This window comes from Notolepis coatsorum (assembly GCF_963971535.1).
Source record: "Notolepis coatsorum genome assembly, chromosome: 1".
NCBI classification, from domain to species: domain Eukaryota; kingdom Metazoa; phylum Chordata; class Actinopteri; order Aulopiformes; family Paralepididae; genus Notolepis; species Notolepis coatsorum.
The window spans coordinates 66023845-66040731 of NC_140165.1; the positions used below are offsets into that span (position 1 = coordinate 66023845).

At 40.7% G+C, this 16887-nt stretch overlaps 1 protein-coding gene across 1 annotated transcript in view; it reads left to right on the forward strand.

Moving 5' to 3' along the window:
- Positions 1-16887, forward strand: part of psmc3 (proteasome 26S subunit, ATPase 3) — a 54458-nt gene that overhangs the window by 10211 nt on the left and 27360 nt on the right. The window contains exons 4-7 of the mRNA XM_084333361.1: positions 6529-6633; positions 8355-8417; positions 8977-9114; positions 9323-9466. Of these exons, the coding sequence (XP_084189487.1) occupies positions 6529-6633; positions 8355-8417; positions 8977-9114; positions 9323-9466 (450 nt within the window). The remainder of the gene's footprint in view (positions 1-6528; positions 6634-8354; positions 8418-8976; positions 9115-9322; positions 9467-16887) is intronic.

Consider the following 16887-nt stretch of genomic DNA (forward strand, 5'->3'; position numbering starts at 1 on the left):
CCTGCCTTACCTGGTGTCCAACGTTATAGAGGTAATTAGGGATGGGAATTGATAAGATTTTATCGATACCATTCCCTTATCGATTCCTGTTTTATAATTTAAATTGGAAATGCAACAGAACTAAGCTAGTTAGAATAACAACATAAATTTCATTTATTGTTGAGCCCCCATGTCAGAAAAATACAAACTGTAAACAAAAAAAAAAAAATATAGCCTACACTTAAATAATATAATGTATTTGAGATAAACATTTATTTATTTTTAAAAATTCTTATAATTTTTTTTGAACAAATGTTTTTTTATTTTCCCTTTTTTTTTTATACATGAAACAAGACAAAACGATACAGTAACGGTAATAATCAACGATAAATCACAGGATAATAACAGAAATAATAATAATAATGATTAAATCAGAATGAAAGTAGATTAAAATACATAAAAATAATAATTACAATACATGGGCTCTTGCTCGCTCCCCCCCCCCCCCCCTCAGGACCCCCACTTGGACTATACATCCACTACTTCATTCAACTTCATTATATGCATTCCTTTATCTTATCCACCCCAGCTACCCATACTGCTATGCTGGCTTCATTAACACCTACAATTCGTGCTGTGGATATCTCTAGATAAATCACATCGAGATAGGTGAGAACCTTCCGGCACATTTTATCCGGTTGAATCCAGCGTGACGCTATCAACTTTTTGGCAGCCGTAAGACCCGCCAAAATGAGTCTCTTTACATGTACAGAGGACGATAACTGAGAAACATCATTCAACAACAATACAGAAGGAAGTGTCGGTATGGTCGGAGACAAAAATTCTGATAATTGAGTGGTGACATTTTCCCAGAAAGTCTTGACGGGAGGGCATTCCCAATACATATGCATATATGTACCAATAGCATCGTTTGAACACAAGGAGCATCGAGAGTCCGGTCTGAGACCCATTAGGTGCAATCGTCTAGGGGTCAGGTAAGTCCTATGAACAAAGTTAAGATTAATCTGTTGGTGATCTGGGTTGTGTGATGATAGCCGAAAATTTTCCCAGACTGCAGCCCAATCAAAATCTACTTCCAGATTTGGGATATCCTTCCTCCAAACCGAGTCTAGGGGAAGGACCTTATATGAGGACGTAAGTAAGTGGCGATAAAAGTCAAATGAAGCCTCTCGACGTCGCCTTGTCAAAAAATTATTTGTGAAATCTGTGGTGCTCAAGTGGAACATCTAATGGGACTCCGTGAGCCTTCAAAGCTGCTCTTATTTGTAGATAGAAGAGATAAGTGGAACTGGTGAGTCAAATTTGTTGAATATATCTCGATAACTTTTTTTTATTCTTAAACTAATTTAATCTATTGAATAACGACCTGTTGAATGTAACTACAGTTCAATATCTTAAAGGGGAACTATTTTACTATTTCTTTCACTATTTGGGCACTTTTACACAATTCCTGTGAGTCTATGGAACACCTCTGTAATATATATATTTTTTTTATTCATTGTTTTGTATTTCTAATCAAGTCCTCAAAAACAGCATTTTTCTACCTCAAGATTTCGAGCTGTTTTGATCCTGGGCTGCAGGTGCCACCTAAACCACTGCGGAGCGTCCCAACATTAACATGCAGCAGTGACTATATGACATCACATATAGGCACATTTTCAAACGACTCAGTTCAGTGAGGGTGAATATTGTGAGAGGAGAATTGGAAGAATGCGCCAATATGAGAATTTTGAGACATAGATCATATTAATATAAGTTCACATAGCTAGGAAACAATGCTAAACACTCAAAAAGGCCATTTATAAGATAGTTCCCCTTTAAACTAATTGAATCTATTGAACCGTAGTTGCATTCAACAGGTCGTTATTCCTCTGACTTCTCTGTCTCTGGTCTTTCAGAAGACCAGCGTGCGCGCACACACACACACACACACACACACAGAGCTCCCTCCCCGGGCCCCTGTAAGCTATGGGCTTGTGTTGCTACACGGACATGTTTGTATGTTGCACGATACTTCCTAGTAGTAAACAGTCAACCCTCCGTCTCTTGTTGTTATATGTGAACTAAAAGAGTACAAGGTTTACACCACAGCCCCCCACCCCTTTTTTTTGTACCTGTACTACCTGGTGCTGTCAGCTGTTATCTCTCTCTGTGTGTCTGTATGAGCCTGATTAGCCAGCGCCAGCTAGCGTTAGCCAGCGCTAGCTCCGTGGCTGTAATGAAATGAATGACTTGGTTCTAAAGCATTCGAGTAGTTTTCAATCACTGCACTTAGAAACAGTCAAACAGCGGGAGCATTTCGGGAGCATATGACCAAAACCCAGGCAATTTCGAGCGTAAGGAATCAAATAGTCTGCCATGGCTACATGCTAACGCTAACGTTATTGTTTTGAAATGAGCAACTGTCGGAAAAACATGGCATAGATAGAGGAATCGATAGTCACGGAGGCATGCGATTCCAAGAATCGGACAATTAGGAACCGGCTCCCAACTGGAACCGTTTTTGATTCCCATCCCTAGAGGTAATACCACCTTAAATGCAGACCCTGCCTTACCTGGTGTCCAACGTTATAGAGGTAATACCACCTTAAATACAGACCCTGCCTTACCTGGTGTCCAACACTTACTGGTGACCTGTACTGGTTTACGAGAACATAAGTTATTCCTGCATTTATTCTCTTGCACTAATGTCTATCTATATATCTGTGTGTGTAGCAGGGTTTCCGTTAGAAAAAATTGTTGCCGGCCTCAGTCAAATGAGCGAAATTCCGGTCAGTTTATTGAGCTTAAAAACAATTGATGGGCAAAAGAATGACGACAAAACAAAATAATGACATCATCAAGGCATGTAGATTTATAATATTTTTACTTAAAACTAGGCTACTTTTGCGTATAAAGTCATTATATTCCAAATAAAATAAGTCCAGAGACTTGTGCTGCTGCCGACTTTAAATCAAATAGGTGTCTGTGGGCAGTCGCCCGACATTAATAAACAACAGTCTGTTATAATCACATTTTTATGAGCTAACGAATTCCGTTATATTGGACATTTGTATTAATTATATCAAGCGAAGAACTGAGAAATTTGGCAGAGAGAGATGGCAACATTATCGTGGGTTTGCGTGACGACTCTCTCTCCACCTCCCAATGACTTATTTGCGAGAGTATGTCGATGCAGAGCAGCAGATTCAGCTGTTATTGGCTCTTTTCTGGGGACCGCACAGCAGCGCCCCCCCACCCAACATTGAATTGAAAATGGCTGAATTGGAGTACTGCTGGAGTACTGCATTGTGCTGCTGCTCTGGCTCTGCAGCTTCAAGTTTTATAGTATCAAATAACATAGTATAGCATGTAATTTAGAAGTAGAAAATGAGGTCACAGTGTTCAGTATAGACATGTACAATGTTCGATGCAGAATAGACGTAACTGAGTTACCATATAATATACAATACTATGCAGTGTACTAATGTACAGTACTATATAGTGCAAAGCAGAAATGGGATGAGGTACAATTTAGGTACAATTTACAGTAAGGTGTACGAGTTGTAGTGCAATCCTTCATCAATAAATATAAAGTGTGGGGAGTGGGTGCTACAGTGTGTTTGTTTAAAGTGAGTGTGTGCGTGTGGATGTGTGTGCTATGTGCGTTTGATGGTTGTTGTTGTGTAGTGTTCATTGTTCGTTTAGCAGCCTGATGGCCTGGGGATAGAAGCTTCTTCTGAGTCTTTCTGTGCTCGCCTTGAGACTCCGGTATCGCTTGCCTGACCGCAGCAGTTCAAAGAGGCAGTTGTTCGGGTGACTTGAGTCTTTAATGATTCTCTTAGCCTTGCCCCTGCAACGCTTGTTGTAAATGTTCTGGAGGGTGGGGAGCCCCCCTCCAATTGTGCGTTCGGCTGAACGTGTCACTCTTTGTAGTCTGCTTCGGTCTTGTGCAGTGCTATTCCCAAACCAGGAGGTGATGTTGCCAGTCGGGATGCTCTCTATTGTACATGAGTAGAAGTTCTTAAGGATCTTCTGACTGACTTGGAACTTCCTTAGGCGCCTGAGGAAGTAGAGGCGTTGTCGTGCCTTCTTCACAACACTGTCAATGTGTGTGGTCCATAGGGCTGGGCGATATGGCCTAAATATGATATCACGATATTTTCTGACCTTTCGGCGATACACGATACACATCACGATGTTTTTCTTTTTTTCCCCAAACAATTCATTATGAGGCTTACCAAGACAGTATTTGAGTTTGCAAGCTAACATTAAAGACTAAATAAAATACCCATGCATTTAGCATTTTTATATTATATATTAGATTTAGATTATTGGATTATTAGATTATATATTGCATATATTTAGCAATGAGATATTATATGATTTAGATATGAAATATGATTAATTGAAAATGGGGGACCCTGATGTAAACAAGACGAAAGACTTTCTCTGGTCTGCATCCCCTTAACAATTGTATGTATTGAGCTGTACTGTACCCATTCTGCAATATGTTAATAAAGTTTTAAATCAATCAATCAATCAATAAATAGCATTTTAGCATTTTTATGAAACTACTGTATATTTGTATGTCTCTAAATGTTTTGATTAATTGAGGACCCTTATGTAAAAAAGCCGAAAGTCTTTTTCTGGTCTTCATCCCCCAGTCCACTGTTGTTGTATTGAGCTGTACTGTATTGTACCCATTCTGCAATCGTTAATAACGTTTGCATTCATTCGATCATTCAGCCGGCAACAGCATAATTTTGATTGACAGTCGAGTCTGCCAATTACGTCACACCGATTGAACCCGCCCTGCTGTTCTTAGCACCAATCGGCAAGCTCTATGCGTTTTTTACTTCCGCAATTGATTTTGACGAGAGCTGAGCTCAGCTCAACGACAACAACAGCTCCCTGCGGCAGACGAGTGATTACCAGCGCACCGCAGCATGACTAAACAAGCCATAATGATTTTATTGCAACGAATGTTATAATAAAAGCCTTTCCATACATCTGTCTGATTGAAAACTTTATTAACAGACCGCAGAATGGGCATGCACAACTCCGCACGGGCTGAGATATGAACAGTAACGCTTGCTATCTATGTCGTCATCGGACGTTGCTATGTTTGGGTAAATACGCTAATGTTATTGAACGTGTAACTAACTATATAACGTTAATGCCACAAAACGAATGCCTTTGTTAATAATAATTAGTAACTTTGATGCAGTAGTGTGTGTGGGGGCGGCGTTGTTCAAAAGTTTGAACGGGTGTGGACCAGATTGACGCGACACAATCCTTTTGGGCAAAACATCACGATATCCACAATACGTTAAAAAAGTGTATCGTTAATGAACTGTACCCGATATTTATATAATATCGTCATATCGCCCAGCCCTAGTGGTCCATGTCAAGTCCTCGGATATGTAGGCTGCGAGGTACTTAAAGCTGTTGACTCTCTCAACCGGTGCCCCGTCGATGCTGAGGGGGCTGTAGTGTAGTCCTTGACCCCCGACCTCCTGAAGTCCACAATCATCTCCTTTGTTTTGCTGACGTTCAGGGAGAGGCTGTTTTCCTGGCACCATCCCGCCAGGACCTTGACCTCTTTCAGGTAGGCCCTCTCGTCGTTGGCAGAGATCAGGCCCACCACCACTGTGTCGTCAGCAAATTTGATGATTGTATTGCTACTCCGCTGAGCCACAGTCGTGTGTGTACAGGGAGTAGAGGAGGGGACTCAGAACACAGCCCTGGGGGGCCCCTATGTTGAGGGTGATGGATGAGGAGGTGCACTTGCCTGCTCTCACCACCTGGGATCTGCCCGTCAGGAAGTCCAAGACCCACTGGCAGAGGTCATAGTTCAAGCCCAGGTCCCTGAGCTTGGCTATGAGTATGGAGGGGACTATGGTATTGAATGCCGAGCTGTAGTCGATGAATAGCATTCTCACATAGTTCCCCTGCCTCTTGTCCAGGTGTGATGCTGCTGTGTGCAGAACATGGGCTATGGCGTCCTCTGTGGACCTGTTGGGGCGGTATGCAAATTGCAGGGGGTCCATGTTGATGGGGAGGGAGGAGCAGATGTAGCCCTTTTCACAAAAGTTCGCACACCCAGCACTAAGCTCTCGCTGACAACGTCGTTGTCATTATTAGAAGCAACGATGAAACAAATGTAATGATTGTTTCGTTCATCGCATAGGCTATTTAATTTTAGCCTATTTTAATACAATTCAAATAATCAAATTGTGCTTAGACTCTGGGAATTATTTTCACCGGACATTAAGACCGGAGAGATTAAATATGTCGGACTTCAACAGATTTTGCCGGTCAAATACCGGTAATTACCGGCTAACGGAAACGCTGGTGTGTAGCTGTTGGATGTGGATCCTAATGTCTATATCTATATATCTGTGTGTGTAGCTGTTGGATGTGGATCCTAATGTCAGGCTATATATCTGTGTGTAGCTGTTGGATGTGGATCCTAATGTCAGGCTATATATCTGTGTGCAGCTGTTGGATGTGGATCCTAATGTCAGGCTATATATCTGTGTGTAGCTGTTGGATGTGGATCCTAACGACCAGGAGGAGGACGGAGCGAACATCGACCTGGACTCTCAGAGGAAAGGAAAGTGTGCCGTCATCAAAACCTCAACCAGACAGGTAATACTACAGTACAACCAGACAGGTAATACTACAGTACAGTACAACTAGATGGGTAATACTACAGTACAGTAATACTACAGTACAACCAGACAGGTAATACTACAGTACAGTACAACTAGACGGGTAATACTTAGGGCTGTCTTAAATACTTCGAAGCTTCGAAGCTTCGTTCGATGGCACAAGCTTCGAACATTAAAAAAAAAAATCGAAGTTAAAATCTTTTTTTTAATTTTCTTTCAATTTTTTTTTTCTTCAAATTTTTTATTTTATTTTTATTTTTACTTCAGTGTGTGTGTGTGCATGGGGCCATTGGGTGGGGCCGGGGGACAAATACATTGGAGGAAAGTAACCCAGATCAGCACTGCCCAAATTATATCATCACTATTGCCTGTTTGAAGGATATCATCCTCAAACACATATACACCACCTACACGCCTATTCTCAGTCCTTGCCCCACAATGGTGGAATGAACTACCCACCCCAGTTAGGACAGCCGAATCCCATCCAATCTTTCGCCGTCGACTAAAGACTCACTTCTTCAACCATTATCTGAAATAAAATTTAAAAAATAAAATAAAAAATCACTAACCTTACTGTCATGCACTTGTCCTAATAAACTAACCTACACTGTAACACGCAACATTTTGATGAATATTGTTACTCAGCTGATAGGTCATCAGGAAGGATACAACTCTGTCGTACAGAACTTGTAAGTCGCTTTGGATTAAAGCGTCAGCTAAATGTAAATGTGAATATAAATGCCTTGTAGAATTCCACACATAAGAAAGAAAGATACTGGGATGAATAAACAAAATAGGAAATAAAATGTAGAAATGCATGCAATACATAAATAAATATGAATCTCCATATATGAAATAGAACATTTAGATAAGGTGCTACTGAGATGTTTTGGTGAGTTCTTTGTTTTTTTGTAGAAGTAGCCCTTCTTAAAAATGCATGAAGATTCACTGATAATTGGTCTGTAGTGGAGTCTACAAGGTCTACATTGCCAGACCACCTTGAATTAAATCACTGTTGGCTGCGTCACAGTCACGAAAGGGGCTACTTAATTCATTAATCCAATCCACTTTATTTATAGAGCACATTTAAAAACAACAAAGTTTACCAAAGTGCTGTACAAGTCCCACAACATAAGATAAAAAAAATAAAAAATTATAATATATATATATTTTTTTAATTTTTTTTTAATTCGAAGCTTCGAATTAAAATCGAAGCTCGGCCCCGAAGCTTCGATTGCCAATTTTTTTTTCGAAGGTCAGCCCTAGTAATACTACAGTACAGTAATACTACAGTACAACCAGACAGGTAATACTACAGTACAACTAGACGGGTAATACTACAGTACAGTAATACTACAGTACAAAAAGACGGGTAATACTACAGTACAGTAATACTACAGTACAACCAGACAGGTAATACTACAGTATAACTAGACGGGTAATACTGCAATAATACGACTGTAATGGCAACTCTCATCTGGTGTTTTCCTTCAGTAACTACACAGCTGTTATCAGTAACTACACAGCTGTTATCAGTAACTACACACCTGTTATCAGTAATTATACAGCTGTTATCAGTAATTATACAGCTGTTATCAGTAACTACACACCTGTTATCAGTAATTATACAGCTGTTATCAGTAACTACACACCGGTTATCAGTAATAACTTTTTGACATATATCTTGTTTGTTTTCAGACCTACTTCCTGCCTGTCATTGGTCTGGTTGACGCTGAGAAACTCAAACCTGGAGATCTGGTGGTAAGACGGCAAAGACCACATTCTGACGACAAGCTGGTTTTAATCCAGACCCACGAGTTCTCATGGTTCTAAAATTGTTAAAAAATCACTATAAAAAAATTATTTAACCATTACAAATATTCTATATTGAATAACGGTTTGTATTAATATGGTTTTTACACCAAATGGATCAATAAACTACAGAAAATGGCTCGGCAGCGTCCCTGCACCTGAGGTTTGAGGCGGTGCGGCTTTTCCCCAATCAAGTTTGAACAAATTCAAAATGATATGGAATTTGTTCAAATGACATCAAACCTTTATGTAATCAGAATCCTCTATTATAACCCCATCCCAAAACAGCCCTGGTACAAGGTGACAGCCCTGGTAGGGCCTCGGGTGTCGGGTGTGCTTGGGGTGAGGGGTGGATATATTCCAAGTCCCAATTCCAATATTTGGGAACATAAATGAGCCATTACTTGCTAATATAGTACTTAAATAAAAATATATATATATTTTTTTAGCTAAATGGTGTGAATATGGTCAATAATGTGTAACGTATGTGTGTGTGTGTGTTCTCCAGGGGGTGAACAAGGACTCCTATCTGATTCTGGAGACTCTACCAACTGAATACGATTCCAGAGTTAAAGCCATGGAGGTTGATGAGCGACCGACTGAACAGTACAGCGACATCGGGGGTCTGGACAAACAGATCCAAGAGGTACCCGTCTGTCTGTCTATCTATATCTCTGTCTGTCTCTCTCTCTATCTATATCTCTGTATCTATCTATATCTCTGTCTGTCTCTCTGTCTGTAGTGTATGTCTGTCTATCTATCTATATCTCTGTCTGTCTGTCTGTGTTTGTTGAGTTGTATGTAGAATTATAGTATTGATATAATGATTCACATTATAATTGTGTGTCTTTCAGCTTGTGGAGGCCATTGTCCTGCCTATGAACCACAAGGAGAAGTTTGAGAACCTGGGCATCCAGCCTCCTAAAGGCGTCCTGATGTACGGCCCCCCGGGGACTGGGAAGACCCTACTGGCCCGGGCCTGCGCTGCTCAGACCAAGGTGTTTTATTATTATTATTATTACAGGCTGCGCTGCTCAGACCAAGGTGTTTTATTATTATTATTATTATTATAGCCTGCGCTGCTCAGACCAAGGTGTTTTATTATTATTACAGCCTGCGCTGCTCAGACCAAGGTGTTTTATTATTATTATTAGGGATGCACCGAATGGGAAATTCTTGGCCGAAACCGATACCGAAAATAGGAAACAGTTGGCCGAAAACCGAAAGGCTGAAAATGATTCATAGAATAGAATTTTTTCTTACCAATGTTCAGCTACCTGATTATGGAAAAATATATGATTATGGCAAAACTTAACTTAAATAATAAATAATCACTATTATGGGTCTTTTTGTATCACAAACGGTACTGTATTTGCAAATCTGGTATGTCATAAATGTATAGATGTAGCAGTACTGTCTATCTGTATGTCATGTATGTCATATATGTCCTGATGAATTGAAAATGGGGGACCCTGATGTAAACGAGACGAAAGTCTTTCTCTGGTCTGCATCCCCTTAACAATTGTGTGTATTGAGCTGTACTGTATTGTACCCATTCTGCAATCTGTTAATAAAGTTTTCAATCAATCAATCAGAGAGAGATCTGTGCTCTACTGAGCGCACCTTTCTAGTCCCCAGATGACTTTGGCACAGTAGACGCGCGACAGACGGCGTCAATGTGAGAAACACAATCCCTCTCGCTCTGAATAATATGCATATTAGATCACTCAGTGATTAACCGCAACAGGCATATAGTAAATAAGGATAAAGTATGTTAAAGACGCATTTATTGGACTCATTGCGCACAGAGTTTACATAGAAACAGCGCGACTCCAGAGGAGATGCATGGCTCCCGAGTCCCAAGAGGAGTATCACGCAGGACTGAAGAGCTCACAGCGCGCATGTAATGAATCCGCGTTTTGATGACATCATCACAACAACACGCGTTAGGTTACAGGTTGCTTCTGTTTCGGTGATATATTTTCGGTGAAAAAACTCTTTCGGCCGAAAGGCCATTTTCAGCCGAAAACCTTCGGTGGCCGAATTTTCGGTGCATCCCTAATTATTATTATAGCCTGTGCTGCTCAGACCAAGGTGTTTTATCATTATTATTATTATAGCCTGCGCTGCTCAGACCAAGGTGTTTTATTATTATTATAGCCTGCGCTGCTCAGACCAAGGTGGTGTTATTATTATTATTATAGCCTGTGCTGCTCAGACCAAGGTGTTTTATTATTATTATTACAGCCTGCACTGCTCAGACCAAGGTGTCGGTTATTATTATTATTATAGCCTGTGCTGCTCAGACCAAGGTGTTGTTGTTATTATTATTATAGCCTGTGCTGCTCAGACCAAGGTGTTATTATTATTATTATAGCCTGCACTGCTCAGACCAAGGTGTTTTATTATTATAGCCTGCGCTGCTCAGACCAAGGTGTTTTATTATTATTATAGCCTGTGCTGCTCAGACCAAGGTGTTTTATTATTATTATTATTACAACCTGTGCTGCTCAGACCAAGGTGTTTTATTATTATTATTATTACAGCCTGTGCTGCTCAGACCAAGGTGTTTTTTTTTTTATTCACTTTTTCTCCCATTTTCTATATTTTCTCCCATCCCAATTTCGTAAAATCCAATTCAACCCTCCCCTGTCACGGACGCTGTTTCTTGCCTCCCACAAGCCGGCTGCAATGTGGACTAAGTCATACATAGCACAAGTCCCCTCCGGTACTTGAGGTAACAGCAGTCTCATCTTTTCACCTGTGCAGCTCGATCTCTCAGTGGCGAGGAGTAACGCGTGGGAGGCTCACGCTGCCCCCGACACTTCCTGATTCTACTGCGCAGGCGCACCAACCGACCTGTAGGAGTCGCTGTCCACAACGCCCGATCCCCACCCATCAGTTTCCCACCCCCTAATACGGCCAATGTGTATTAGTACGGACGACCAGCTAAACTGAAAGCAAATGTGGAGCGCTGGGCTCGAACAGGCAAGCCCAGCGTCTCCAGATTTTGTGGCGAGCGCCTTGCCCACTACGCCACGTAGCCGCCCTACTCAGACCAAGGTGTTTTATTATTATTATTATTACAGCCTGTGCTGGGCCCTATTCCCCGTACCTGGTTCAACTAAGTCGATCAAGAGTCCCATTATCCAGCTTCAGTTAACCCGATGTTTGAAGCCGGGATTTTCATGTTCCTCGAAGGTGGATTCAGTCTCGTTAACTCAAACCAGACTTGAGACCCAGGATAAGTGCGCGCGGCCGCTTCAGTTAAAAAGCCATCACGTATCTATAGCAGAGATCCTGATTTTCTAACGGCATTGATTGATTAATTGATTTAAAACTTTATTAACAGATTGCATTACGGCTCAATCGCCTCGCCGACAAGTTAAATGCGTTATCTATAGGCTAATTTTAAGTCCCTCATTACCCCAATCAATCAGATTATATTTCTTTAAACTTGCCTGCTGGCAGTAGGTTTATGGAATGGATAATCAAATGAGATCTTGCTAGCGAAAATAATTAGTTAAACTGTTATACGGAATAAGGACACGGCTCTCTTACCCATTGATTGATGTATGGTGGATCTTTTACTTATCTACACTGTGGTGTAACGGTGTCTGCTTTTGACTTTCACACAGGCGGCCCGGGTTCGAATCCCACTTCTCCTAGTCTTTTCCTTCTTTTTGCAATGTAGGAATAATTCAATTTGGTGCACGTTGAGAGCTATATAAAGAATGACATCCTCAATGCATGTAGATTTATAATATTTTAACTTAAAACTAGGCTACTTTTGCGTATAATCATTAATATTATATTCCAAAAGAATTATATTGGAAAAGCGGGGTTTCGAACACCGGTCGCCCGGTTGCCAAGATTCAGCACTAGCCGCTGCGCCACTGTGCCACATGGGATATACTCATTGTTTATGCATTAATGGACGAGAGACCCGTGTTTAGAATATTTTTCTTACCAAAAAATGAAGTTTTATCTCTTTATTCTCAAATGCATTAATGTGACGTCAACGGCTCATTCAATTTCTCAAATCCGTCAAACAGCGCATCTCATCAGACATTTTAATCCCAGTTACAATATCACACAAAAACCACAATCCCCGCATAGACACTTCAATTTTATGCTTGAATGAAACACAATCCGGCGCTCCGTTAAGCAAATCTACAGCGGAGATTAATATATGAAACTAATCAGAGCCAAACGGCCGATAGGTTTCATTCATTAAAAATATCCCCGCGGGATTCACATTTGCAATGAGCCGTTATTAAAATAACCACATGCAGCGTGTATCGCGACTCCGAGCGCCGTATATGACGTGCATTATTTTATTTAGGACAAAGTAAATCTATAGGCTCAATATGATTTATTATCAGAGTTTAGTTCTATTATTATACATTTCAAAAGCCCCCTCTAGGAAAACGAAGCACAGAAACGTAACTAGATTGTGAGAATCATTTCAGGAAGGGAGCTGGGATTTCTTTGCGGGGGCGTGGCCATGGTTCATCCGGCTAACTTGAACTTAACCCTGCTCTCGACCAGGCTCAAACTTTTTGATCTGTTGTCATGGTGATTTAGACAATCGCGCGTCGGGGAACAGAAAGGTCCGGCTTAAGTCAGGCTTGACCGAAAGTTATCCGGCTAACTCAGTTATCCAGGTACGGGGAACGGGGCCCTGCTCAGACCAAGGTGTTTTATTATTATTATTATTATTATTACAGCCTGCGCTGCTCAGACCAAGGTGTTGTTGTTATTATTATTACTACAGGCTGCACTGCTCAGACCAAGGTGTTGTTATTATTATTATTATTACAGGCTGCACTGCTCAGACCAAGGTGTTGTTATTATTATTATTATTACAGGCTGCGCTGCTCAGACCAAGCTGTTATTATTATTATTATTATTACAGGCTGCGCTGCTCAGACCAAGGTATTATTATTACAGGCTGCACTGCTCAGACCAAGGTGTTTTATTGTTATTATTATTACAGGCTGCACTGCTCAGACCAATAGTGTTAGTATTGGTACAGGCCAGGGCCCTATTCCCCCGTACCTGGCTAACTGAGTTAGCCAGATAATTTTCAGCATAGCTTGACTTAAGCCAGACATTTCCGTTCCCCGAGGTCGGATTTTCTAAGTCGCTATAGTAACGGATCGAAAAGTTTGAACCTGCTCCGGAGCAGGGTTTAGTTCAGTTAGCTGGATGAACCATGGCCACACCCTCGCTTCCTGAAATAATTATCAGTGTAGATCCCATTATACCATTCTGAATTATGTTTTTGTGCTTCGTTTTCCTAGAGGGGGCTTTTGAAATGTAAAATAATAGACTTAAAATGCTGATACTAAATTTACTTTGTCCTAAATAATGCACGTCATAGTTATACGGATACGGTGCTCGCGACAGTTATTTTAATAACTGACTAAACGGATCATTGCAAATGTGAATCCCACAGGGATATTTTTAATGAATGAAATCTATCGGGCGTTTGGCTCTGATTAGTTTAATATTCTTCGCTGTGTATTTGCTTAACGGAGCGCCCGGATTGTGTTTCATTCAAGCATATGAAGCGTGGATTGTGGCTATGAATTATGAGGAATCTGAATTTGTGGAGTGTTTAATTGTATCACTGTCACTGTGACAGTGTCACAATTTATTGTGATATTGTAACTGGGATTAAAATGTATGAGGAGATGCGCTGTTTGATGGATTTGATGACGTGACGTGACTTGATAAATTGAATGAGCCTTTGACGTTTTTGATGAATGAATTTGAGAAAATGCATTTATCTTTTCAAGCACTGTTATCTGATGATGAACATGAGGTGTCACTGGTATAAATGGGGCAGGGCTGTACGTTAACTTTTTTTGCACATAGCACTGGTGCTACAGAGGTTGATAGTTTTGTAGCACAGGCCAAAATCTTGTAGCACAAGTATAAAACGTGTTATATTTGTAACAGTCACAAATGTGCCTATTGTATTTGTGTTATTTAGTTGCAGTGCCATGTTTGGCTGTCATTTAGTATATCGCCATGTGTTATTATTACTATAATACTCTCATATGCTATTTTCAATTAATATCATAAACAACATAAGGAATATTAGCATAATTTTGAGTGGACTGAAGGAATGAGTCGGCGTTAATAGTTTTAAATGCAAATAATTTATTGAAACATAGAAGTGGGCTTGGTTGGGACACACACACACACACAATGGGGGACCCTGATGTAAACGAGACGAAAGTCTTTCTCTGGTCTGCATCCCCTTAACAATTGTATGTATTGAGCCGTACTGTACTGTACTGTACCCATTCTGCAATCTGTTAAATAAAGTTTTCATTCATTCATTCACACACACTGTTTCAACTCACCACCCCCGCATCATATTGTAGTCTAGTCTGTCTTCAAACTTCCACTCCTCTCAACTTTTTTATATTTATCAACATTATCTGTCCATCCTCAGTAATCCTTAGTTTACTATAATATACTCCTGTCCTGAGTCCTGACTAGTGACTTCATCGTCTTTCCAAACGCACGCACGCACGCACGCACACACACGGGGAAGGGGAGAGAGTGCCCCCCCATTTCCCTTTCCCCAGTCCACACTGTCTGCTGGCTCTGCACCTCTGCCTCTGATCAGGATTAGCTTGTTAGCTTGCTAACGTTGTAGTGATTGTAATGGTACATAAACGTTAATTTCGGGCGATGTGCGCATAAAGGAATGGCGACGGTGCAAAGCATGTAGATGCATTTGACCTGTTGCGAGAGAAAAAAAACACCAGACTTATTTCGGGACGTGTAGGCGCATTGCTGTGTTAACGCAGCAGTGCGCACCAACCGACCAACGCGCTGCTCTGCTTGCAGAAGCACGGATAGGGCGGATATGACTCGTCGAGTTGTCACGGAGTTTTTTCAAAATAAGAGTATCATATGCACCTGAACGTTGCTAGCTGTCAGAGCCTAGTTATTATAGCTGGAGCTGCGCATGGGCAGAAATGAGACCCGCTACAGGATTTTCAAAATAAGAGTATCTATATGAACCGAATGCCTATCGCACCAGTGCTACTGAAGTAAATCCATTCATCGCACAGACCGCTGTTGCTGTAGCACGTGCGATATATATGTCGCACTGTACAGCCCTGAGTATGTATTATTTCCGAAACAGATTAAAACCTGATTAATAGTGAAACTGTAGCCTCCCTCCAAGCCTCTCTTTGGGAACCATGTATTTATATAGTACATAATACCTAAGCACATACAGTACAGATATCCTCATAATATAATTCTTATCAATTAGATATACTATTTGGGCTTGTTTTTATCCTTATTCTGAAAGAGTTGAACTAATTATTTTTGCTAGCAAGATCTCATTTGATTATTCATTCCATTAAGCCTATACTGCCAGCAGCACATTTAAAGAAATATAATCTGATTGATTGATTGGGGTAATGAGGGACTTAAAATTAGCCTATAGATATTAGAGGTGGGAATCACCAGTTTCATCACGATACGATATCGATTCTTTGGACAACGATACGATATTTTCCGATATCACAAAGTCTGCCACGATACGATACGATTAGATTCAGGTGCCTGCGATCGATATGAGATGATATTATATGCCCATTTAACACAATCGGTAACATTTAAATCAACAACAAAAAAAGGCAATGGAAATATCACTTGACATTTTTATTTTTGATCTCTTCCAGACATTTAAATGAAAAACAATCTATTGTTTTGAATACAAATAGACCTCCTGTTCACTGTTTTTGGTTCGTTTTTCTTTTTTTCCCTATATTAATATCCTATCACAGCGCTGTATTTTGGCTGGAAAAGGCATATTGGTAGTCAGAAGGTGCAGTACCGGCCAGATCCTGTTAGTGGGGCTATCTCCTTCCCAGTCCCTAGTGGACCTCTGCTGCTCTCTCTATCAGCTTACCGTAGCTTAGTTAGCTCACGCTAACGCAACGTTAATTTCGGTATTTAACACGACGTGGGCATAAAGGAATGGCGAGGATGGAAAGCATGTTGGATGCATTTGACCCCTTGTGGGGAAAAAAACAACAGGCACTTATTTCGGGCAAAATAGGCGGACTCTGAAGCAATGCAGTCTAACGTCTACACACGGAGCTGCTACTGTTGTTGCAGCCAGCCGGGCGGATATGCTCACGAGGGGATTTTCAAAATAAGAGTATCGCAATATGAATCGATCTTTTTACGTTGCATCGATCCTATTTGATAATTGATAATAGATCGATATATCGATCTGGATTGATGTATCGTCCCACCCCTAATAGATATGCATTTAACTTGTCGGCGAGGCTATTGAGCCGTACTGTATTGTACCCATTCTGCAATCTGTTAATAAAGTTTTAAATCAATCAATTAATGCTGTTAGAAAATCAGGATT